This window comes from Bos javanicus, chromosome 12 (assembly GCF_032452875.1).
Source record: "Bos javanicus breed banteng chromosome 12, ARS-OSU_banteng_1.0, whole genome shotgun sequence".
NCBI lineage: Eukaryota > Metazoa > Chordata > Mammalia > Artiodactyla > Bovidae > Bos > Bos javanicus.
This window is the reverse complement of record NC_083879.1, coordinates 73,175,355-73,199,771: the sequence shown is the minus strand read 5'-3', so window position 1 is coordinate 73,199,771 and position 24,417 is coordinate 73,175,355. Positions and strand designations below refer to the sequence as shown.

At 40.2% G+C, this 24,417-nt stretch overlaps 1 protein-coding gene across 2 annotated transcripts in view; it reads left to right on the top strand.

Moving 5' to 3' along the window:
- LOC133258049 (ATP-binding cassette sub-family C member 4-like) overlaps positions 1 to 24,417 on the top strand; it is a 656,993-nt gene that overhangs the window by 76,895 nt on the left and 555,681 nt on the right. For both annotated transcript variants that reach the window (XM_061434381.1, XM_061434383.1), the window contains exons 14-18: positions 126 to 308; positions 2,111 to 2,251; positions 3,016 to 3,053; positions 3,451 to 3,545; positions 6,383 to 6,529. In XM_061434381.1, the coding sequence (XP_061290365.1) occupies positions 126 to 308; positions 2,111 to 2,251; positions 3,016 to 3,053; positions 3,451 to 3,545; positions 6,383 to 6,529 (604 nt within the window). The remainder of the gene's footprint in view (positions 1 to 125; positions 309 to 2,110; positions 2,252 to 3,015; positions 3,054 to 3,450; positions 3,546 to 6,382; positions 6,530 to 24,417) is intronic.

Genomic DNA, 24,417 nt, shown 5'->3' with positions numbered 1-24,417 from the left:
AGCCTGGTGGGCTGCCGTCTATGGGGTCACACAGAGTTGGACAAGACTGAAGAGACTTAGCAGCAGCAGCAGCAGTATTATCAAATGCAAATGCATCCCTCTCAAATTCTTTATTTTTATTTTAGGGTAAGATGGTGCAAGAGGGGATTTACAGTGAGTCTCTGAAATCCTGGGTATATTTTGATTCCCTTTTAAAGAAGAAGGGTGAACCATCTACAGTGAATAATCAGACCTCCTCTGAGCCTTCAGTTCAGTCTCAAGAGTCTTCCAGATCCTTGGTGAAAGATGCTGCTCCAGAGGACCAAGATGTGAGTTTCTCATCCTACATCATGCCCTGATTTGTTCTCTCTTGGCCCCATGGACCTTCATTCTGACATCTTCCTTTGTTCCAGAGTAGGTCCTCAGATCCAAAGTCTTAATTCGGGGAATTGGTAGAATTAAAAGAACATGGAGGGAGCAAGCCTGATTAGGGTTTTCCCTTAGGTTTAGGATGGAGACTCATAGAGATCAGTAGTGAGTTCACTGCTATGAATTCCTGGTTATATGTTTCTCAGTCTGATAAAAGAACTCTTCAGTTTATCATGGTTAAATCTTGCTTTCCCTGGTGGCCTCTGGCTTCTATTATGCATCTAGAAGCTTCATATGAAGATTCCCTTTATACTGAGTCCTACCATGGCCACATTAAATCATCTACGTGTGTGTTCAGTGCTCAGTCACTCAGTCATGTCTGACTCTTTGTGACTCCATAGACTGTAGCCCGCCAGGCTCCTCTATCCGTGGGATTTTCCAGGCAAGAATAAAGGAGTGGGTTCTTCTCCAGGGGATCTTCCTGGATCAGGTATCAAATCTGTATCTCCTGCATTGGCAGGCAGATTCTTTACCACTGAGCCACTGGGGAAGCCCATAAATGAGCTACCATTCCTATATGTTGGAACATTCTGGCATTGCAGATGACTAATAGTATTATTTTGCCCTATGGTCAGATTGTTTGTGATACGCCAGAGATACCCTGTGCAAAGGACCTAGCACATAGCAGACTCTGGAGTTAGTTCCCATCTTCCTTTCTTATCTTTCAAGACTGAGATCCACATCTTACTCACCTTGAATGCACAGTGGCCAGCATAGAGTCCAGGAAATCCTTGGCTCCTGTGACTCTATAATGAGTTCGAGTCCTCCAGATAGAAATGTAATTACTGTTGTTATTGTTTAGTCACTAAGTCATGTCCACCTCTTTTGCAACTCCATGAACTATAGCCTGTTAGGATCCTCTATCCATAGCGTTCCCATGCAAGAATACTGGAGTCGGTGGCTATTTCCTTCTCCAAGGTATTTTCCTGACCCAAGGATCAAAGCCACATCTCGTGCATTGCAGGCAGATTCTTAACTGCTGAGCTACCAGGGAAGCCTAGAAATGCACTAGATCTCCCTTAAATACATACACAAGTATTTCTCAGTATCCAAACCCTCACTATCCAGACCCAGGAGCCTGGATGATTCTGGTAAGTATTCAGATTAGTTCCTTACATTCCACAGTCAGAATTACCTCTGGAATTCAGAAACCAAATAGATTTGGATCATATGCTGTCCTCCTGCTATCCAAACTCACATTACTCCAACTCACTGGGTAAACTCAGTTTACTGTATTTGTCTAGTATTTTGAGCCCTAAGTATGTTTTATGTTTCCATCATTGAGTGATGGCAAGTCATCTAGAAGGATATATCATTTTATGTATCATTACATACATATGGCTAGCATTTGCAAATGGCTTCTGCATTTGTACTTGAATTGGATACATTGTGTGTATGCTTAGAATCATGATTGACTTTAAGGAAAGAAAGCCACCCAGTAGTGAATAGCCTAATGCTAATGATGTTTTCATTTTTCTAATAGATTCCTAGAAATGGGATGGCTGGGTCTAAGGGTAAACACATACGTGGTTTGGCCAGATACTCCCATACCCTTCTCCATAGGAGATGGACCATCCTGCACTCCATTGTGTGAGATATGTCTGTCTTCCCACAGCTTTGCAATCGAGGGCATTGTTCAACTTTTGAAATTTTGGGTTCATTATTTAAAATTTTGTCTCTCTCTGCCTTTTTTCCCTTCCAGACTGAGAATATTCAGGTCATGCTACCACCTGAGGGTCGTTTGGAAGGAAAAGTTGGTTTTAAGACCTATGAGAATTACTACACAGCTGGCACTCACTGGTTTATCATCATTTTCCTTATTCTAGTAAATGTCACAGCTCAGGTAAATAAGGACATTTATTTTGATTTGTGCCTTCAACTTGATATTTATACTATTTTATTATTTTTAATATGTATATTACAAGATTTATGTCAAAGAACTGGCTCATGAGGTTATGAGATCTATCTGGGTGAATGTGAAATCAAAAAGGCAGTTCTGCAGGCTGGAACCTCAGGCAGGAGCTGACCCTCCTGTCTTGAGGCAGAATTTCTTCCTCCTCCAGGAAGCCTCAGGTTTTGCTCTCCAGGCCTTTGACTGACCTGATGAGGCTACCACAGTGTTGAGGATGGTCTCCTCTACTTCAGTTCTAATGATGGATGTGAACCACATTCACAAAACACCTTAATGGCAATTTCTAGATGAGTGTTTGTTTGAATCACTGCAGACTGGTTTGGCCAAGCTGTTATAGAAAACTGACCATCACAGTTCCTGTCAATCTTTTGTCCTTTCCCAAACTCAACATTTATACTGCCATTGCAGTATTTAGCAGTCCACTTGGATTTGCACTGAAATACACTCTGTGAGGAGCAAAATAAGTTATGCTTGAGTACATGATGTCCTGAGAACATGACAGAGAGCTTCTTGGAAAAAAAAAAAGACATCTTTTAAAGATTTTAAAATGTCACATGCCCTTCCCTGACCTGTGGTCCTCTAGGGTGTGGGACTTGGTGCAGATCTGAGCTGGAAGGACCATCTCCATGTTCTGGAGACTTTCCATCCCCCATCCTAGTGAGTGTGGTGTGAGTGACTGTTATTTCCTGCTCCAGGTTGTCTATGGCCTGCAGGATTGGTGGCTTCAAGACTGGTGAGTGATTCCTGGCCTGACCCAAAGTGCTGTGAAATCTACACAAAACCTCACTTTCTCACAGAGTTAGGGGGAGAGATGGGGCAAGTTCAGCCTCTTCTTCTGACTCTCCTGTAGTTTTCCTGAAGAAAAAGTAAAGTTCCTGCTGGTGGCATGTGACCTTCCCATGGTCTCTCCCCATGTCTGACCCTCAGCAGCTTCCTTACAGACAGTTTTGAGAACTGAAAATCATGTTTCAAACTGAATCTTTATAAGGTAAAAGGACACAGGGCCCTGTGAGTTGGGAACCATATTCCAGCATAAAATACATCTCCTAAATTGAGGGTAATTATTTTTGTTATTTATCTAAATTCTGTCTATAATATAGTATTTCCCTCCCCTCCCCCCTTTTCCATAGGGCAAATGAAGAGAGTAGTCTGTATGCCATAGCACATGGAGAAGGAAACATACTTGTGGTGCCTAATCCTGCCTGGTACCTTACAGTTTACTCAGGTAAAATCAAGTCATCTGGTCTATTATCTGAGAGTCTGAGGTACTTACAATGAGCCTGTGTGAGCAACTAGGGCTTCCAGGAGTAATTCAGTAATGTCTTAAAAGATTAAGAGTCTGAGTCACATTTACTCTATGAATTAATGAGAATAATTGTTCTAGAAAATGAACTTCTTTGGTGGTCTGGTGTTAAGGATTCATCTGCCAATGCAGGGGACCCGGGTTCAATTCTTGGTTCAGGAAGATTTCACATGCTGTGGAACAACTAAGCCCGTGCACCACAACTACTGAGCCTGCTGTCTAGAGCCCACATGCAGTAACTGCTAAAGACCACAAACCCTAGAGCCCATTCTCTGCAACAAGAGAAGCCACTGCAATGAGAAGCCCACATACCACAACTAGAGATTAGCTCTTGCTCGCTGCAACTGTAGAAAGCCTGTGTGCAGCAATGAAGACTCAGCGCAGCCAAAAATAAATAAAGTATTAAAAAAAAATCTACGAGAAGAAAGAGGGTGAATGAAGACTCTTAATTTGCTCTGTACTGAATTTTGGAAGCTAAACCAGGATTTGGAGAAGGAAATGGCAACCTACTCCAGTGTTTTTGCCTGGAGAATCCCAGGGACGGGGGAGCCTGGTGGGCTGCCATCTATGGGGTCGCACAGAGTCGGACACAACTGAAGCGACTTAGCAGCAGCAGCAAACCAGGATTGCATATTTAGAAAATCAGCCACAGGAAATATGTGGCTTGTCCATTCTAATAGGTTCCTTTAGCTAAATCTTATATCATTATATGGATGGGCAAGAGGATTAGAGTCAAATCCCCACCTTGTGGTTCAGATTGTTCCAATTTTGTCTGATAAACCCTGGTATTTGTTTTTTTGTGTGTGTGTTTAATTAATATTTTTTATTTTGTATGGCAAAACCACTAAAATATTGTAAAGTAATTAGCCTCCAATTAAAATAAATTAAAAAAAAAACCCTGGCATTTGTTGAACTTGGATGAAATCCTTTGGCAGCAATGGTGCACCCAAGTACTAGATTTTTTCCTAGTGATAAAGAACCTGCTTGCCAATACAAGAGACATAAGAGACCTGGGTTCAATTCCTGGGTCGGGAAGATCCCCTGGAGGAGGACATGGCAACTCACTCCACTACTCTTGTCTGGAAAATCCCATGGACAGAGGAGCCTGGTAGGCTTCAGTTCATGGGATCTCAAAGAGTCAGGCATGACTGAAGTGACAGCACACAGGCACAGCACAGGTGTGCAGAGCTCCCTTTTGCCACAATGCTCACCACTTGAGCTTCACTAATTACCTAAGCAGGAGGCTAAGCAGGGAAGAGTCCATTGTCTGAGAATTAGGATTCCTTTTGTTTCTTACCTTAAGATCACAGTGTTATTGTGTCCCCAATTGTGTGATTAATTTGACATTTGACTTGCCAGTCAAATATTAACATAGCTCTCTGCTTTCACTGCAGTGCTTAGAATGTATGTAGCATTACATACTTTAAAAAGGAAATCCGTATCTAAAATATTAAATATTCTCATGGGAAATGCTTTTGTAAGCTTTCTGCAAAGATAGAGTTATTTTTGTAAGAATTCACTAATTTAAATTTGGTGTTTATTGCATTGATCTAAGAAACGGAAATCTATTACCTGTTTACCTTCTGAATTAGTGGACTATGGGGCTTTAAGGAAGAAGGAAGAAATTCTATGATACATTCATATAGTTTGGTGAGCTAAGGCAAGTGCCTATTGATGGAATTAGGAATTTGAGCAGCTTCCAGAGCTAAAATAAGTTATGTGTCAGCTGAAGGAGAAAAAAAATATACTTGATAGGGTTTTTATTTCAGAAATTATCTCCATTCTATTTAGCATTGTGAGTTCAAAAGATGTGAAGAGGGATATTTTAATTTTTATATGCATAGCAGGTACTCATTTATGTAATTAATAAAATATTAATTTAAATGATTTTTTTCAATTACAAATGCTTTGTGTTTCTATAAAACAGTAAGAAATGAGTTGCTCATTTAGATTATCTCAAGTTAAAATATAATTTGTATTTTTTGCTGTTCAATTATTTAAAAGATTGTCCACTTGAAACTTAATGTGGTATTTCATACTCTTTAAATCTGCTTCGGCATGGAAGTAGCTACTTTACATGGAAGTGAATTTCCATGTAAATTTACCATTTACAAGAAATGGTAAATAATCTCTCTTGTTCCCTATTAATTCATGCTGTTATCAAGGAATACCTCAATTTTAGATTATGGGACATGTTGTAAATAGTAAGATTTGAAGATAGAACAGAAGATCAACTACTTTTTTATAATATTTTTTCTTCTGAGTTTTTATTAGAATTTGTAACTGATTTAGGAAACTCTAAAATGAAACTATAGTTTACATCTGATTTTTTTCACTATGTGCTTACAGTGATTTTTATATTCTTCTTTAGAAGTTTATCCTGTAGATACAATAAACTTTTACAGAGCTCATTATACATACATTCTACATCCTATATATGAATTTATATATAAATTATAGAATAAAATGGGCTTCCCTGGCGGCTTAGACAGTAAAGAATCTGCCTGCAGTGTGAGAGACCTGGGTTTGATCGGAAAGATCCCCTGGAGAAGGGAAGGGCTACCCACCCCAATATTCTTGTCTGGAGAATTCCATGGACAGGCTACAGCCCATGGAGTTGCAAAGTCAGACACAACTGAGTGACTAACACACAGACATAGAGTAAAATGCATAATATCTTTTTAAACTTCCTGTCATGCTTTAGCATCATTGAAAGGAGAGGCAGAGATCTTGTGCCGAGTGATGTTTCTTTATTTCAGTTCTACCTGTAGGTACCATCCTTTTTGGCATCACAAGATCTCTGTTGATATTCTACATCCTTGTTAACTCTTCGCAAACTTTGCACAACAAAATGTTGGATTCTGTTTTGAGAGCTCCAGTATTGTTCTTCGATAGAAATCCACTAGGTAAGTCAGACATTGAGTTTCTTAATAAATGTCTTGTTAACATGCTTGGTGCCTGATTACATTTGGTATTTGAAAATGGAGGAGATGCTTGGAAGAAAATCATGGTGCATATTGATTCATTTTCTATAAAAAGCTCTACTGATATTTTTCTTCTACCAGAGAAAATCTGAATATAGAAGCATATAAACTTTTATTCTACTTTATGTGTGTGTGGAAAGATAAAAGCACACTCATGGTGCACAATGATTTAGGAATCCATTTGTTGTATGGCACATGAAACACCCTACATTCAATGCTGACGTGTCTTGTTGCTGCTGCCGCCGCCGCCAAGTCACTTCAGTTGTAGTTGCTAAATCATTGGTTGTGTTATATAACATTAAACCAGGTTGTCTTCTAAGAAGAACCTTCCTGCAATGAATCATTGTGTATTTTCTTTCCTTCATTTCCTGTCCGTTTGTGGGATCACGGAGCTCTGGCATGTGCCCATACATTGAGGTTTACCTAAAATAGTAGTGGAAACTTAATTAAAATTCCAAATTGGTGAAAGGTATACACTCTCTTCAATGAAGTTAATGGTATAGCTTACAGTGGACTTTTGGTGACATATAAGAGGTTTTGTGGTATGTAGCAGGTATATCTTCAGTAGTAAGTTTTTCGATATGAGTTTCCCTGGATATTTCCCAGCGGTTGCTTGTTCCATTCAGAGGCCTTTGACCTGTCTTAATTCTAAATGTAGCCTCCTAACCTGGGTTTCTATGAAGAGTTAGTTCATCAGTGTACGTGCCCCTCTGTTCAGTTGGTTGGACTTTTATTTAGGCCCAGGGTGGGTTTAAGGCAGGGAGGTGGGCTAGAGGGAAGACAGAAGTAGCCTTGGTCTGGCCATCAACTAGTTGTGTGACCAAAGCCTGTGCAGGTGAATGTTATTGGGCAGGCAAATCTCACAGCAGGATATTGTTTGCCTTGGTTTAAAAGAGTGAACTGTGGAGCCAGTTGTCTGGGTTCAGTCCTGATGCTAGTTACCAATAGTAACAGTTGGCTATAATTATGTTAATACTTATGTGCTAGTTAACTTAATTTCTCTGTGTCTCAGTTTTATCTCTAAATTGGGGATGCTATTCACACACTTACTGATATTTCAATATTGTGAGCATTAGGCAGATGAATACAGTCACAGCTCTTGGCACAGGGTATTGCCAAATGAACCTTAGTGATGATGACTACATGTTGTCTGAGAACTTCCACTCCCGTGAAATGGGAATAACCACTGCCTCTTGTGAGGATTAAATGAGACTGTCTGGGGGCAGCATCTTGTGTAGATTTATTCAGTACATGCTGTTTGGTCCAGGCACTGGGTGGAGCACAGGATGGTAAACTGCAGAGGCCCACACAGATCTCGTCTTTTTATGAAGCCATGGAGAGAATGTGATTGGAGGAATCCATACTATTATAGCTGTGAAGGAGACAGTGATTGTTAGCTCCTGGAAACAAAAAATGGTGTTTAAAAGCACAGTAATTATACATGAAGAAAAGACAAGTTTAATTTAAAGGTTCTTGAGACAGAGGTGTTACTTATCCCCACTGGATGCCAACCTTCAGTGGGTCCTTTGCCTGGAGTTACAAATGCCACTTATGAATCTGAGTTCTTAATCACACAGTTCAGTCACTCAGTCGTGTCTGACTCTTTGCGACCCCATGAATCACAGCACACCAGGCCTCCCTGTCCATCACCAACTCCTGGAGTTCACCCAGACTCACGTCCATCGAGTCAGTGATGCCATCCAGCCATCTCATCCTCTGTCGTCCCCTTCTCCTCCTGCCCCGAATCCCTCCCAGCATCAGAGTCTTTTCCAGTGAGTCAACTCTTCGCATGAGGTGGCCAAAGTACTGGCATTTCAGCTTTAGCATCATTCCTTCCAAAGAAATCCCAGGGCTGATCTCCTTCAGAATGGACTGGTTGGATCAGCTTGCAGTCCAAGGGACTCTCAAGAGTCTTCTCCAACACCACAGTTCAAAAGCATCAATTCTTCAGTGCTCAGCCTTCTTCACAGTCCAACTCTCACATCCATACATGACCACAGGAAAAACCATAGCCTTGACTAGCTGAACCTTTGTTGGCAAAGTAATGTCTCTGCTTTTGAATATGCTATCTAGGTTGGTCATAACTTTCCTTCCAAGGACTAAGCATCTTTTAATTTCATGGCTGCAATCACCATCTGCAGTGATTTTGGAGCCCCCCAAAATCACACAACAGAAACTTTATTCAGTGATTGAGGAATAGAGAAGATAGAACCCATGCTCTAAAAGTGCCTCCATGAGGGGAGTAACAACTTTAGGGGTAGGGGGCAGGTACAGCACTGGGGCTCTAGGAAAGGGGTAGAGATTTCCACAACAGCCAGGGTAGCTGGGGCATGTGCAGTCTTCTACGCTCCTTTGCACCTGGCCAGAACTGTGCTCCGTAGAGTACAAATCCCTTATTGGGCAGAGATCTTAGCATGGTAATGAAGCAAAGGTCACTTTCAGACACCTCCAGTCTCCTCTGTGCAGGCACATTCCTGTAGTCAGGTCAGAGCCTGTTAAGGGGAGTTGACCACTGCATATCTCTCAAAGCACACCTGCAAAACATCTGTCAAAATACCAGGAGCTTTTGATACAAACACAGAGGTAAATTAAGGCACCAGCAGGAGTAGCATCACCTGAGAATGGTTAGAAATCCATAATCTCAGACTTCCCCTAGTGCTTTTGAGAACATACACCTTAAAGATCCCTCAGAGATTCATGTACAGACTAAAGTTTGCAAAGCTTTGTTCTTATTAGTGTTGGGCTATTTATGATCTAACTTCACTCAGATCTGCAGAAACCTTCTACCAACAGTAGTTTCACTCCCATGTTTACAAATTGAAGATTAGTGTTGGTGGATTCTGTAGTGATCAGAATTAATCTTTCCAACTGTGTCCCCTGATTGCCATTTAGCAAGGCAGTCATAGAGTGGGTTCCAGGTCTTTCAGTCTCTCTTCAGTAAGAGCAACTCTTAAAATACTTCATTTTTTAGATTTGCTTTATGTTTTTGCATAAGAATCCGTCTGCAAAGAAGTTTTCCCATCTTAATCAAAAAGTTGGAGAGACTTTTATGATTTATGGTGCTTATTAGTAAATGCCATTTGAGTACTAACATGGTATTTTGGGCTTCCCTTGTGGTTCAGCTGGTTAAGCATCCGCCAGCAATGCGGGAGACTTGGGTTTGATCCCTGGGCTGGCAAGATCCCCTGGAGAAGGGAAAGGCTACCTACTCCAGTATTCTAGCCTAGAGAATTCCATGGACTGTATTGTCCATGGGGTTGCAAAGAGTTGGACATAGCTGAGTGACTTTCACTTTCACCTGGTATTTTGTATTTTGTTTTACATTGTGTGTGAAATGTGGTCCATGTTTACAAAAGTTGTATAATCTAGATGTGAACTCAAGTCTAATATACATGGAAAGTAGGTAAACCACTAACTAGATTATACTATGATGTGTTCTGAGACTATACCCAGTCTCCAGGCAGAATCTGGAAGCACCCCAAAACAGTTTCTCATCAAGCAAAGTGTCAGAAAAACTGTGCCTTCAGAATTACTTACATCCTGAGACCATGTGGAATCTTAGGCTCTGATTGGTTGCAGTGTCTCCTCAGTCTTTAGCCCTAAAAGTAAAAATGGAGGTTGGAAACAGTCTCTAAGCAATAGCAAAATGTATTAGCTGAAAGCACAGTGTCATAAAGATACTTTAAAAAATGATAGTTGGGTGGGGATTTAGAGTGCTTTTAAGATAATCAAAAGTAACCCTAAAGGACATTGCTATGTTCAAGAGCAGTTAAATCATTGATGCTTAAGATATTAGATCTGGGTGGTCATGAAAAGATGTTTTTATACTGTGTATCTTTTAAGATGATCCTATTATATAGCACAGGGAACTATATTCAGTTTTCAGTAATAAACCATAATGGAAATTGATTTTTTTTTCTACTCTCTTTTTAAAATTTAATTTTAATTTTTAACTTTACAATATTGTATTGGTTTTGCCATATATCAACATGAATCCATCACAGGTATACACGTGTTCCCCATCCTGAACCCTCCTCCCTCCTCCCTCCCCATACCATCCCTCTGGGTCGTCCCAGTGCACCAGCCCCAAGCATCCAGTATCGTGCATCGAACCTGGACTGACGACTCGTTTCATATATGATTTTCTACATATTTAAATGACATTCTCCCAAATCATCCCACCCTCTCCCTCTCCCACAGAGTCCAAAAGACTGTTCTATACATCAGTGTCTCTTTTGCTGTCTCATATACAGGGTTATTGTTACCATCTTTCTAAATTCCATATATATATGCGTTAGTATACTGTATTGCTGTTTTTCTTTCTGGCTTCACTCTGTATAATCGGCTCCGGTTTCATCCACCTCGTTAGAACTGATTCAAATGTATTCTTTTTAATGGCTGAGTAATACTCCATTGTGTATATGTACCATAGCTTTCTTATCCATTCATCTGCTGATGGACATCTAGGTTGCTTCCATGTCCTGGCTATTATAAACAGTGCTGAGATGAACATTGGGATATGCGTGTCTCTTTCAATTCTGGTTTCCTCAGGGTGTATGCCCAGCAGTGGGATTGTTGGGTCATAAGGCAGTTCTATTTCCAGTTTTTTAAGGAATCTCCACACTGTTCTCCATAGTGGGTGTATAAGTTTGCATTCCCACCAACAGTGTAAGAGGTTTCCCTTTTCTCCACACCCTCTCCAGCATTTATTGCTTATAGACTTTTGGATCGCAGCCATTCTGATTAGCGTGAAATGGTACCTCATAGTGGTTTTGATTTGCACTTCTCTGATAATGAGTATTATACTTCAGTATTCTTGCCTTGAGAACACCATGAACAGTACGAAAAGGCAAAATGATAGGATACTGAAAGAGGAACTCCCCAGGTCAGTAGGGGCCCAACATGCTACTGGAGATCAGTGGAGAAATAACTCCAGAAAGAATGAAGGGATGGAGCCAAAGCAAAAACAAAACCCAGTTGTGGATGTGACTGGTGATAGAAGCAAGGTCCGATGCTGTAAAGAGCAATATTGCATAGGAACCTGGAATGTCAGGTCCATGAATCAAGGCAAATTGGAAGTGGTCAAACAAGAGATGGCAAGAGTGAATGTCGACATTCTAGGAATCAGCGAACTGAAATGGACTGGAATGGGTGAATTTAACTCAGATGACCATTATATCTACTACTGCGGGCAGGAATCCCACAGAAGAAACAGAGTAGCCATGATGGTCAACAAAAGAGTCTGGAATGCAGTACTTGGATGCAATCTCAAAAATGACAGAATGAACTCTGTTCGTTTCCAAGGCAAACTATTCAATATCACAGTAATCCAAGTCTATGCCCCAACCAGTAACGCTGAAGAAGCTGAAGTTGAACGGTTCTATGAAGACCTACAAGACCTTTTAGAACTAACACCCAAAAGAGATGTCCTTTTCATTACAGGGGACTGGAATGCAAAAGTAGGAAGTCAAGAAACTCCTGGAGTAACAGGCAAATTTGGCCTTGGAATACGGAATGAAGCAGGGCAAAGACTAGTAGAGTTTTGCCAAGAAAATGCACTGATCATAACAAACACCCTCTTCCAACAACACAAGAGAAGACTCTACACATGGATATCACCAGATGGTCAACACCGAAATCAGATTGATTATATTCTTTGCAGCCAAAGATGGAGAAGCTCTATACAATCAACAAAAACAAGATCAGAGCTGACTGTGGCTCAGATCATGAACTCCTTATTGCCAAATTCAGATTTAATTTAAGAAAGTAGGGAAAATCACTAGACCATACAGGTATGACCTAAATCAAATCCCTTATGATTATACAGTGGAAGTGAGAAATAGATTTAAGGGCCTAGATGTGATAGATAGAGTGCCTGATGAACTATGGACTGAGGTTCGTGACATTGTACAGGAGACAGGGATCAAGAGCATCCTCATGGAAAAGAAATGCAAGAAAGCAAAATGGCTGTCTGGGGAGGCCTTACAAATAGCTGTGAAAAGAGGAGAAGCGAAAAGCAAAGGAGAAAAGGAAAGATATAAGCATCTGAATACAGAGTTCCAAAGAGTAGCAAGAAGAGATAAGAAAGCCTTCTTCAGCAATCAATGCAAAGAAATAGAGGAAAACAACAGAATGGGAAAGACTAGAGATCTCTTCAAGAAAGTTAGAGATACCAAGGGAACATTTCCTGCAAAGATGGGCTCAATAAAGGGCAGAAATGATACAGACCTAACAGAAGCAGAAGATATTAAGAAGAGATGGCAAGAATACACAGAAGAACTGTACACAAAAGACCTTCATGACCCAGATAATCACGATGGTGTGATCACTCACCTAGAGCCAGACATCCTGGAATGTGAAGTCAAGTGGGCCTTAGAAAGCATCACTACGAACAAAGCTAGTGGAGGTGATGGAATTCTAGTTGAGCTATTCCAAATCCTGAAAGATGATGCTGTGAAAGTGCTGCACTCAATATGCCAGCAAATTTGGAAAACTCAGCAGTGGCCACAGGACTGGAAAAGGTCAGTTTTCATTCCAATCCCAAAGAAAGGCAATACCAAAGAATGCTCAAACTCCTGCTCAATTGCACTCATCTCACATGCTAGTAAAGTAATGCTCAAAATTCTCCAAGCCAGGCGTCAGCAATATGTGATCTGTGAACTTCCTGATGTTCAAGCTGGTTTTAGAAAAGGCAGAGGAACCAGAGATCAAATTGCCAACATCCGCTGGATCATGGAAAAAGCAAGAGAGTTCCAGAAAGGCATCTATTTCTGCTTTATTGACTATGCCAAAACCTTTGACTGTGTGGATCACAATAAACTGGAAAATTCGGAAAGAGATGGTAATACCAGACCACCTGATCTGCCTCTTGAGAAATTTGTATGCAGGTCAGGAAGCAACAGTTAGAACTGGACATGGAACAACAGACTGGTTCCAAACAGGAAAAGGAGTACATCAAGGCTGTACATTGTCACCCTGCTTATTTAACTTATATGCAGAGTACATCATGAGAAACGCTGGACTGGAAGAAACAGAAGCTGGAATCAAGATTACTGGGAAAAAAATCAATAAACTCAGATATGCAGATGACAACACCCTTATGGCAGAAAGTGAAGAGGAACTCAAAAGCCTCTTGATGAAAGTGAAAGAGGAGAGTGAAAAAGTTGGCTTAAAACTCAACATTCAGAAAATGAAGATCATGGCATCTGGTCCCATCACTTCATGGGAAATAGATGGGGAAACAGTGGAAACAGTGTCAGACTTTATTTTTGGGGGCTCCAAAATCACTGCAGATGGTGATTGCACCCATGAAATTACAAGACGCTTACTCCTTGGAAGGAAAGTTATGACCAACCTAGATAGCATATTCAAAAGCAGAGACATTACTTTGCCAACAAAGGTCCATCTGGTAAAGGTTATGGTTTTTCCTGTGGTCATGTATGGATGTGAGAATTGGACTGTGAAGAAGGCTGAGTGCCGAAGAATTGATGCTTTTGAACTGTGGTGTTGGAGAAGACTCTTGAGTCCCTTGGACTGCATGCACATCCAACCAGTCCATTCTGAAGGAGATCAGCCCTGAGATTTCTTTGGAAGGAATGATGCTAAAGCTGAAACTCCAGTACTTTGGCCGCCTCATGCAAAGAGTTGACTCATTGGAAAAAACTCTGATGCTGGGAGGGATTTGGGACAGGAGAAGTAGGGGACAACAGAGGATGAGATGGCTGGATGGTATCACTGACTCAGTGGACGTGTGTCTGGGTGAACTCCAGGAGTTGGTGATGGACAGGGAGGCCTGGCGTGCTGTGATTCATGGGGTCGCAAAGAGTCAGACATGGCTGAGCAACTGAACTGATAATGAGTGATGTTGAACATCTTTTCATGTGTTTGTTAGCCAATTTTATGTCTTCTCTGAAGAAATGTCTATTTAGTTCTTTGACCCATTTTTTGATTGGGTCATTTATTTTTTTGAAATTGAGCTGTAGGAGTTGCTTGTATATTTTTAAGATTAGTTGTTTGTCAGTTGCTTCATTTGCTATTATTTTCTCCCATTCTGAAGGCTGTCTTTTCACCTGGCTTAGAGTGTCCTTTGTTGTGTGCCGAGGACCAGCCCCGGCTGATCCAGGGTATTCGAAGGGGAGACGGCGTCGGCGACTATTTATATGCTAATTAGAGATATAGAGAACAATAGAATGAGGATAGCTCAGTAGGAAAATTCAGTGGAGAAAAGAAGCTGAGTAGCTTGGTTTACGCGGGAGACCAATAAAACTTCAAGACAAGAAGTTTGCACCACTTACGTAGGCCGCAGGCGCCCTCTCGAATAGCGGAAGGTGTCTCACCCTAGACACCTTCTCGAGTGGGTCTTAGAAGCCCAGGCATGATTAGTAAGCGTGGTGGGTTCCGCGCTCCAGATGGAGACTCAGCTGGAAGTTAAAGGGAAGAATGACATGGGGAGACCAAGCGTTGGTGAGCAAGGCCCGTAGCTTTATTTTTAACAGGGGCTTTTATACCCTAAGTTACACATAGAGGATAATAGGGAATGCAAAGTCAGCAGTCTTTGGTTCTTATCAAAAACCAAGGTTTCTTTCCTGCAAATGTATCGTATACAAATGGTTTAGGTGATTTACATCATCTTCTGGCCAGAAGGCCTACTAACATTTTATGACTCTTGACAAGGACTTATCAACAAAGACTTACTTTCTCTAAGAGTAATTATTTCAAGGTTTGGCACCATCTTCCAAAGATAAAATTGCATTCCTATAGGGCGGATGTGTAATGGGTTTACAACAAAGAAAGAATTTATTACCTTAAGGGTCTAAAGTTACTAACACCAAGGCCACTACTTATTTTTTCTATATACCAACTATTAATTAATACATATTCAAGGATACAATTCAGGGGATGTGAAAACTTGGCAACAAGCATTGACTCATCAATGAAATCCTTTACTAGTTTATTCTGACAGTTTTTAACTCTCTGAGAGGTTCTAAGCTATTTGAATATCTTAAGCTTCCCGTGCCTCTGGAGGCTAGGAGACTGTAAACAATCCTATGCATAGCTGCAGGAGTCCGGGTAAACTTGTCAGGCGAGTTAGAGAGCCATCAGAGGGGTTTGGATTTAAACACTCCTAATTGCCCAGGAACTTTATTAATTGAAGCTGTAAGTTAACTCTTTGACAGAGAGAGAGAGAGATGGTGGTAGGGGACAGCCCCCAGTAAAGTCAGAGGTGAGAGCACAAAGCAATAAAGTAGGCAGACTCTGGTTTTTTGGGGGAAAATGCTCGAGAATATCCGGGGGACTCCTGAGGCTCGATCCCGCCTTTGCGTATGCCGAGCCTCCTTCCTCATGACCTTTGTCACGAGTGGAATGCCTCACCGGCTCCCCGCAGTTGTGCAGAAGCTTTTAAGGTTAATTAGGTCCCATTTGTTTATTTTTGCTTTTATTTCCAATATTCTGGGAGGTGGGTCATAGAGGATCCTGCTGTGATGTATGTCAGAGAGTGTTTTGCCTATGTTCTCCTCTAGGAGTTTTATAGTTTCTGGTCTTATGTTTAGATCTTTAATCCATTTTGAGTTTATTTTTGTGTATGGTGTTAGAAAGTGTTCTAGTTTCATTCTTTTACAAGTGGTTGACCAGTTTTCCCAGCACCACTTGTTAAAGAGATTGTCTTTTCTCCATTGTATATTCTTGCCTCCTTTGTCAAAGATAAGGTGTCCATATGTGCGTGGATTTATCTCTGGGCTTTCTATTTTGTTCCATTGATCTATATTTCTGTCTTTGTGCCAGTACCATACTGTCTTGATAACTGTGGCTTTGTAGTAGAGCCTGAAGTCAGGTAGGTTGATTCCTCCAGTTCCATTCTTCTTTCTCAAGATTGCTTTGGCTATCGAGGTTTTTTTGTATTTCCATACAAATTGTGAAATTACTTGTTCTAGCTCTGTGAAGAATATCGTTGGTAGCTTAATAGGAATTGCATTGAATCTATTAATTGCTTTGGGTAGTATACTCATTTTCACTATATTGATTCTTCCAATCCATGAACATGGTATATTTCTCCATCTATTAGTGTCCTCTTTGATTTCTTTCACCAGTGTTTTATAGTTTTCTATATATAGGTCTTTAGTTTCTTTAGATAGATATATTTCTAAGTATTTTATTCTTTTCGTTGCAATGGTGAGTGGAATTGTTTCCTTAATTTCTCTTTCGGTTTTCTCATTATTAGTGTATAGGAATGCAAGGGATTTCTGTGTGTTGATTTTATATCCTGCAACTTTACTATATTCATTGATTAGTTCTAGTAGTTTTCCGGTGGAATCTTTAGGGTTTTCTATGTAGAGGATCATGTCATCTGCAAACAGTGAGAGTTTTACTTCTTCTTTTCCAATTTGGATTCCTTTTATTTCTTTTTCTGCTCTGATTGCTGTGGCCAAAACTTCCAAAACTATGTTGAATAGTAATGGTGAAAGTGGGCACCCTTGTCTTGTTCCTGACTTTAGGGGAAATGCTTTCAATGTTTCACCATTGAGGATAATGTTTGTCATATATAGGTTTTATTATGTTGAGGTATGTTTATTCTATTCCTGCTTTCTGGAGAGTTTTTATCATAAATGTGTGTTGAATTTTGTCAAAGGCTTTCTCTGTGTCTATTGAGATAATTATATGGTTTTTATTTTTCAGTTTGTTAATGTGGTGTATTACATTGGTTTATTTGCGGATATTGAAGAATCCTTGCATCCCTGGGATAAAGCCCACTTGGTCATGGTGTATGATCTTTTGAATGTGTTGTTGGATTCTGATTGCTAGAATTTTGTTAAGGAGTTTTGCATCTATTTCATCAGTGATATTGGCCTGTAGTTTTCTTTTTTTGTGGGATCTTTGTCAGGTTTTGGTATTAGGGTGATGGTGGCCTCATAGAATGAGTTTGGAAGTTTACCTTCCTCTGCAATTTTCTGGAAGAGTTTGAATAGGATAGGTGTTAGCTCTTCTCTAAATTTTTGCTAGAATTCAGCTGTGAAGCCATCTGGACCTGGGCTTTTGTTTGCTGGAAGATTTTTGATTACAGTTTCAATTTCTGTGCTTGTGTTGAGTCTGTTAAGATTTTCTATTTCTTCCTGGTCCAGTTTTGGAAAGTTGTACTTTTCTAAGAATTTGTCCATTTCTTCCACGTTGTCCATTTTATTGGCATATAATTGCTGATAGTAGTCTCTTATGATCCTTTGTATTTCTGTGTTGTCTGTTGTGATCTCTCCATTTTCATTTCTAATTTTATTGATTTGATTTTTCTCCCTTTGTTTCTTGATGAGTCTGGCTAATGGTTTGTCAATTTTATTTATCCTTTCAAAGAACCAGCTTTTGACTTTGTCGATTTTTGCTATGGTCTTTTTTGTTTCTTTTGCATTTATTTCTGCCCTAATTTTTAAGATTTCTTTCCTTCTACTAACCCTGGGGTTCTTCATTTCTTCCTTTTCTAGTTGCTTTAGGTGTAGAGTTAGGTTATTTATTTGACTTTTTTCTTGTTTCTTGAGGTATGCCTGTATTGCTATGAACTTTCCCCTTAGGACTGCTTTTACAGTGTCCCACAGGTTTTGGGTTGTTGTGTTTTCATTTTCATTCATTTCTATGCAAATTTTGATTTGTTTTTTGATTTCTTCTGTGATTTGTTGGTTATTCAGCAGCGTGTTGTTCAGCCTCCATATGTTGGAATTTTTAATCGTTTTTCTCCTGTAATTGAGATCTAATCTTACTGCATTGTGGTTAGAAAAGATGCTTGGAATGATTTCAATTTTTTGAATTTACCAAGGCTAGCTTTATGGCCCAGGATGTGATCTGTCCTGGAGAAGATTCCGTGTGTGCTTGAGAAAAAGGTGAAATTCATTGTTTTGGGGTGAAATGTCCTATGGATATCAATTAGGTCTAACTGGTCTATTGTATTATTTAAAGTTTGTGTTTCCTTGTTAATTTTCTGTTTAGCTGATCTATCCATAGTTGTGAGTGGGGTTTTAAAATCTCTCACCATTATTGTGTTTTTGTTAATTTCCCCTTTCATACTTGTTAGCATTTGTCTTACATATTGTGGTGCTCCTATGTTGGGTGCATATATATTTATAATTGTTATATCTTCTTCTTGGATTGATCCTTTGATCATTATTTAGTGACCTTCTTTGTCTCTTTTCACAAGCCTTTGTTTTAAAGTCTATTTTAACTGATATGAATATTGCTACTCCTGCTTTCTTTTGGTCTCTATTTGCATGGAAAATCTTTTTCCAGCCCTTCACTTTCAGTCTGTATGTGTCCCCTGTTTTGAGGTGGGTCTCTTGTAGACAACATATATAGAGGTCTTGTTTTTGTATCCATTCAGCCAGTCTTTGTCTTTTGGTTGGGTCATTCAACCCATTTACGTTTAAGGTAATTATTGATAAGTATTATCTCGTTGCCATCTAATTTATTGTTTTGGTTTTGAGTTTATACACCCTTTTTGTGTTTCCTGTCTAGAGAACATCCTTCAGTATTTGTTGGAGAGCTGGTTTGGTGGTGCTGAATTCTCTCAGCTTTTGCTTGTTTGTAAATCTTTTTATTTCTCCTTCATATTTGAGTGAGATCCTTGCTGGTTACAGTAATCTGGGCTGTAGGTTATTTTCTTTCATCACTTTAAGTATGTCTTGCCATTCCCTCCTGGCTTGAAGAGTTTCTATTGAAAGATCAGCTGTTATCCTTATGGGAATTCCCTTGTGTGGTATTTGTTGCTTTTCCCTTGCTGCTTTTAATATTTGATCTTTGTGTTTGATCTTTGTTAATTTGATTAATATGTGTCTTGGGGTGTTTCACCTTGGATTTATCCTGTTTGGGACTCTCTGGGTTTCTTGGACTTGGGTGATTATTTCCTTCCCCATTTTAGGGAAGTTTTCCACTATTATCTCCTCAAGTATTTTCTCATGGTCTTCCTTTTTGTCTTCTTCTTCTGGGACTCCTATGATTCATATGTTAGAGTATTTAATATTGTCCTGGAGATCTTCGAGATTGTCCTCATTTCTTTTAATTCGTTTTTCTTTTTCCTCTCTGATTCATTTATTTCTACCATTGTATGTCCTAATTCACTAATCCTGTCTTCTGCCTCTGTTATTCTACTATTTGTTGCCTCCAGAGTGTTTTTGATCTCATTTATTGCATTATTCATTATATATTGACTCTCTTTTATTTCTTCTAGGTTCTTGTTAAACCTTTCTTGCATCTTCTCAATCCTTGTCTCCAGGCTATTTATCTGTGATTCCATTTTGATTTCAAGATTTTCGATCATTTTCACTATCATTATTTGGATTTCTTTATCAGGTAGGTTTCCTATCTCTTCCTCTTTTGTTTGGTTTTGTGGGCATATATCCTGTTCCTTTACCTTTTGGGTATTCCTCTGTCTCTTCATCTTGTTTATATTGCTGAGTTTGGGGTGTCCTTTCTGTATTCTGTCAGTTTGTGGAGTTCTCTTTATTGTGGTATTTCCTCGCTGTGTGTGGGTTTGTATAGGTGGATTGTCAAGGTTTCTTGGTTAGGGAAGCTTGTGTTGGTGTTCTGGTGGGTGGAGCTTGATTTCTTCTCTCTGGAGTGCAATGAAGTGTCTAGAAACGTGTTATGAGATGTCTATGGTTTTGTAGTAACTTTAGGCAGCCTGCATCTTGGAGCTCAGGGCTGTGTTCCTGTGTTGCTAGAGCATTTGTGTGGTATGTCTTGCTCTGGAACTTGTTGGCCCTTGTGTGGTGCTTGGTTTCAGTGTAGGTATGGAGGCATTTGATGAGCTCCTGTCAATTAATGTTCCCTGGAGTCAGGGTTTGGACTTAAGCCTCCTTCTTCCGGTTTTCAGTCTTATTTTTACAGTAGTCTCAAAACTTCTCCTTCTATGCAGCACCATTGATAAAACATCTAGGTTAAAGATGAAAAGTTTCTCCACAGTGAGGGACACCCAGAGAGGTTCACAGAGTTACATGGAGAAGAGGGAGGAGGGAATTAGAGGTGACTCGAATGAGATGAGGTGGAATCAATAGAGGAGAGAGCACGCTAACCAGGAATCACTTCCTTATGTGCACTATACATGGACATCACCAGATGGTCAACACCAAAATCAGATTGAGTATATTCTTTGCGGCCAAAAATCGAGAAGCTCTATACAGTCAGCAAAACAACACCAAGAGCTGACTGTGGCTCAGACCATGAACTCCTTATTGCCAAATTCAGACTTAAATTGAAGAAAGTAGGGAAAACCACTAGACCATACAGGTATGACCTAAATCAAATCCCTTATGATTATACAGTGGAAGTGAGAAATAGATTTAAGGGCCTAAATCTGATAGATAGAGTGCCTGATGAGCTATGTACTGAGGTTCGTGACATTGTACAGGAGACAAGGATCAAGAGCATCCCCATGGAAAAGAAATGCAAAAAAGCAAAATGGCTGTCTGGGGAGGCCTTACAAATAGCTGTGAAAAGAGGAGAAGCAAAAAGCAAAGGAGAAAAGGAAAGATATAAGCATCTGAATACAGAGTTCCAAAGAGTAGCAAGAAGAGATAAGAAAGCCTTCTTCAGTGATCAATGCAAAGAAATAGAGGAAAACAACAGAATGGGAAAGACTAGAGATCTCTTCAAGAAAATTAGAGATACCAAGGGAACATTTCCTGCAAAGATGGGCTCAATAAAGGGCAGAAATGATACAGACCTAACAGAAGCAGAAGATATTAAGAAGAGATGGCAAGAATACACAGAAGGACTGTACACAAAAGACCTTCATGACCCAGATAATCACGATGGTGTGATCACTCACCTAGAGCCAGACATCCTGGAATGTGAATTCAAGTGGGCCTTAGGAAGCATCACTACGAACAAAGCTAGTGGAGGTGATGGAATTCCAGTTGAGCTATTTCAAATCCTGAAAGATGATGCTGTGAAAGTGCTGCACTCAATATGCCAGCAAATTTGGAAAACTCAGCAGTGGCCACAGGACTGGAAAAGGTCAGTTTTCATTCCAATCCCAAAGAAAGGCAATGCCAAAGAATGCTGAAACTACCGCACAATTGCACTCATCTCACACACTAGTAAAGTAATGCTCAAAATTCTCCAAGCCAGGCTTCAGCAATATGTGAACTGTGAACTTCCAGATGTTCAAGCTGGTTTTAGAAAAGGCAGAGGAACCAGAGATCAAATTGCCAACATCCGCTGGATCATGAGAAAAGCAAGAGAGTTCCAGAAAAACATCTATTTTTGCTTTAATGACTATGCCAAAGCCTTTGACTGTGTGGATCACAATAAACTGGAAAATTCTGAAAGAGATGGAAATACCAGACAACCTGACCTGCCTCTTCAGAAACCTGTATGCAGGTCAGGAAGCAACAGTTAGAACTGGACATGGAACAACAGACTGGTTCCAAACAGGAAAAGGAGTACATCAAGGCTGTATATTGTCACCCTGCTTATTTAACTTATATGCAGAGTACATCATGAGAAACGCTGGACTGGAAGAAACAGAAGCTGGAATCAAGATTGCTGGGAGAAAAATCAATAACCTCAGATATGCAGATGACACCACCCTTATGGCAGAAAGTGAAGAGGAACTCAAAAGCCTCTTAATGAAAGTGAAAGTGGACAGTGAAAAAGTTGGCTTAAAGCTCAACATTTAGGAAAACGAAGATCATAACATCGTGTCCCATTACTTCATGGGAAATAGATGGGGAAACAATGGAAACAGTGTCAGACTTTATTTTTTGGGGCTCCTAAATTACTGCAGATGGTGATTGCAGCCATGAAATTAAAAGATGCTTACTCCTTGGAAGGAAAGTTATGATTAATCTAGATAGCATATTGAAAAGCAGAGACATTACTTTGCCGACAAAGGTCCATCTAGTCAAGGCTATGGTTTTTCCTGTGGTCATGTATGGATGTGAGAGTTGGACTGTGAAGAAGGCTGAGCGCTGAAGAATTGATGCTTTTGAACTGTGGAGTTGGAGAAGACTCTTGAGAGTCCCTTGGACTGCAAGGAGATCCAACCAGTCCATTCTGAAGGAGATCAGCCCTGAGATTTCTTTGGAAGGAATGATGCTAAAGCTGAAACTCCAGTACTTTGGCCACCCCATGTGAAGAGTTGACTCAGTGGAAAAGACTCTGATGCTGGGAGGGATTATGAGCAAGAGGAGAAGGGGACGACAGAGGATAGATGGCTGGATGCCATCACTGACTCAATGGACATGATTCTGAGTGGACTCTGGGAGTTGGTGATGGACAGGGAGGCCTGGCGTGCTGTGATTCATGGGTGGCAAAGAGTTGGATACGACTGAGCGACTGAACTGAACTGAACTGGGCAGTAAGGGAGATGGACGGGGGATCTGGAACTGGGTTAACTCAGCCTCCAGTTCCTCTTATCCCTCATTCTGCAAGGCACTTCTGTCAAGTCTGATGCTTTATGGCATAAAGTTTGGAAATTACTGGCCTGGTGACCTTTCAAGCCCCTTGAAGTTCTAAAATCCCACAAGGATAATAACACCTTGGGAATGTGTGGTACTTCGTAATTTAGAAGATGCCTGCTTAAGCATGTTCTCACTTATTCTCATGTTGTTTTATCCTGTGCCTGTTATCATCTCCCTTTTAGCAATAAATATACCACATTCAACTCATTGATGCACTATTGACTCCTGAGGACACATTCCCCGAGGTGGAATTTCTGGGTCAGGAGGACTGTGCTCTTAGAATTGTTTGCATATATTGCTCAGTTGTTTCCCCAAATTTACCTGTGCAGTGCACATGGGAGCCATGTGGAGTTTCATTATATACATGTCCCAAATGTGATCTGGCCTCCAGAATTTACCATCATGTTGGCTTTATGGTTGACTGTATCATGTGCAGGATGAGGGAGGTGGTGGTACCAATTTACCCTGATGCCTGTGGTGTTGATGTTACTGGGCACAAGGCATTAGAGGGAACTGGCCATCAGGGTCTGGTTGAGAAGACGTGGCCAAATATTCACTCATGTAAAGATATGAGGCATCTACTATTATTATTCCCATTTTACAGATGATGAAACTGAGGAACAGAAAAGTTAAGTTACGTAGTTTTCCAAGGTCACACAGCTCTTAAGTAACAAAACCTTGATTTGAACATAGACTCTCTATATCCAGTTAGAGCTCATAATTGCTATACTGTCTCTAGAGGATTAAGGTTTTCCACAGCTAAAATAAGATTATAAAAGCCCCCTCAAGCCACAGAAAAAAATTAGCAATATATACAATTTCCTAGGTGTTAACTTTTTCTTCCTCAAATCTTTGTAGTCTGGACCACAGTTAACCAATGAATGAACAAATTAGTGTTAATGATACAAATATGTATCACTGCATATTGAGGGTTTAGCCGAACAACCCATCGTAAACTAAGTTGTTGCTGAAGTAATTTGGAGTCAAAAAGCAAAAATAGGAGAATTGCAAGCAGAAGTAACTCAAGACATGCATGGGTGATTAGCTATTATTCCTCCAACTTACAGAAATTCCCACCATCTGTAAATGTTCTGCCACAGTGCCAGAACATTTGTATGACAGTCAGACTGCTTAGCATAATTTTGAATGAGAGTCAATTGCAAACTATAGTAATGTACCAATTTTAGTAAACCTAAATAACTCACGTAGTAAGTTATACTACTTATTCATGCACAAGGACAAAATAAAGACCACAAACTTGGATTTCTTCTTCCCTCATCCATGAGAGCTGAGGAAAGAACTTGGGTGTGCCCAGCTTGCTGCCTACCTGGAAGCCCCTCATGGCCCACCTGCAGACTGTGGGCCATAGTTTGA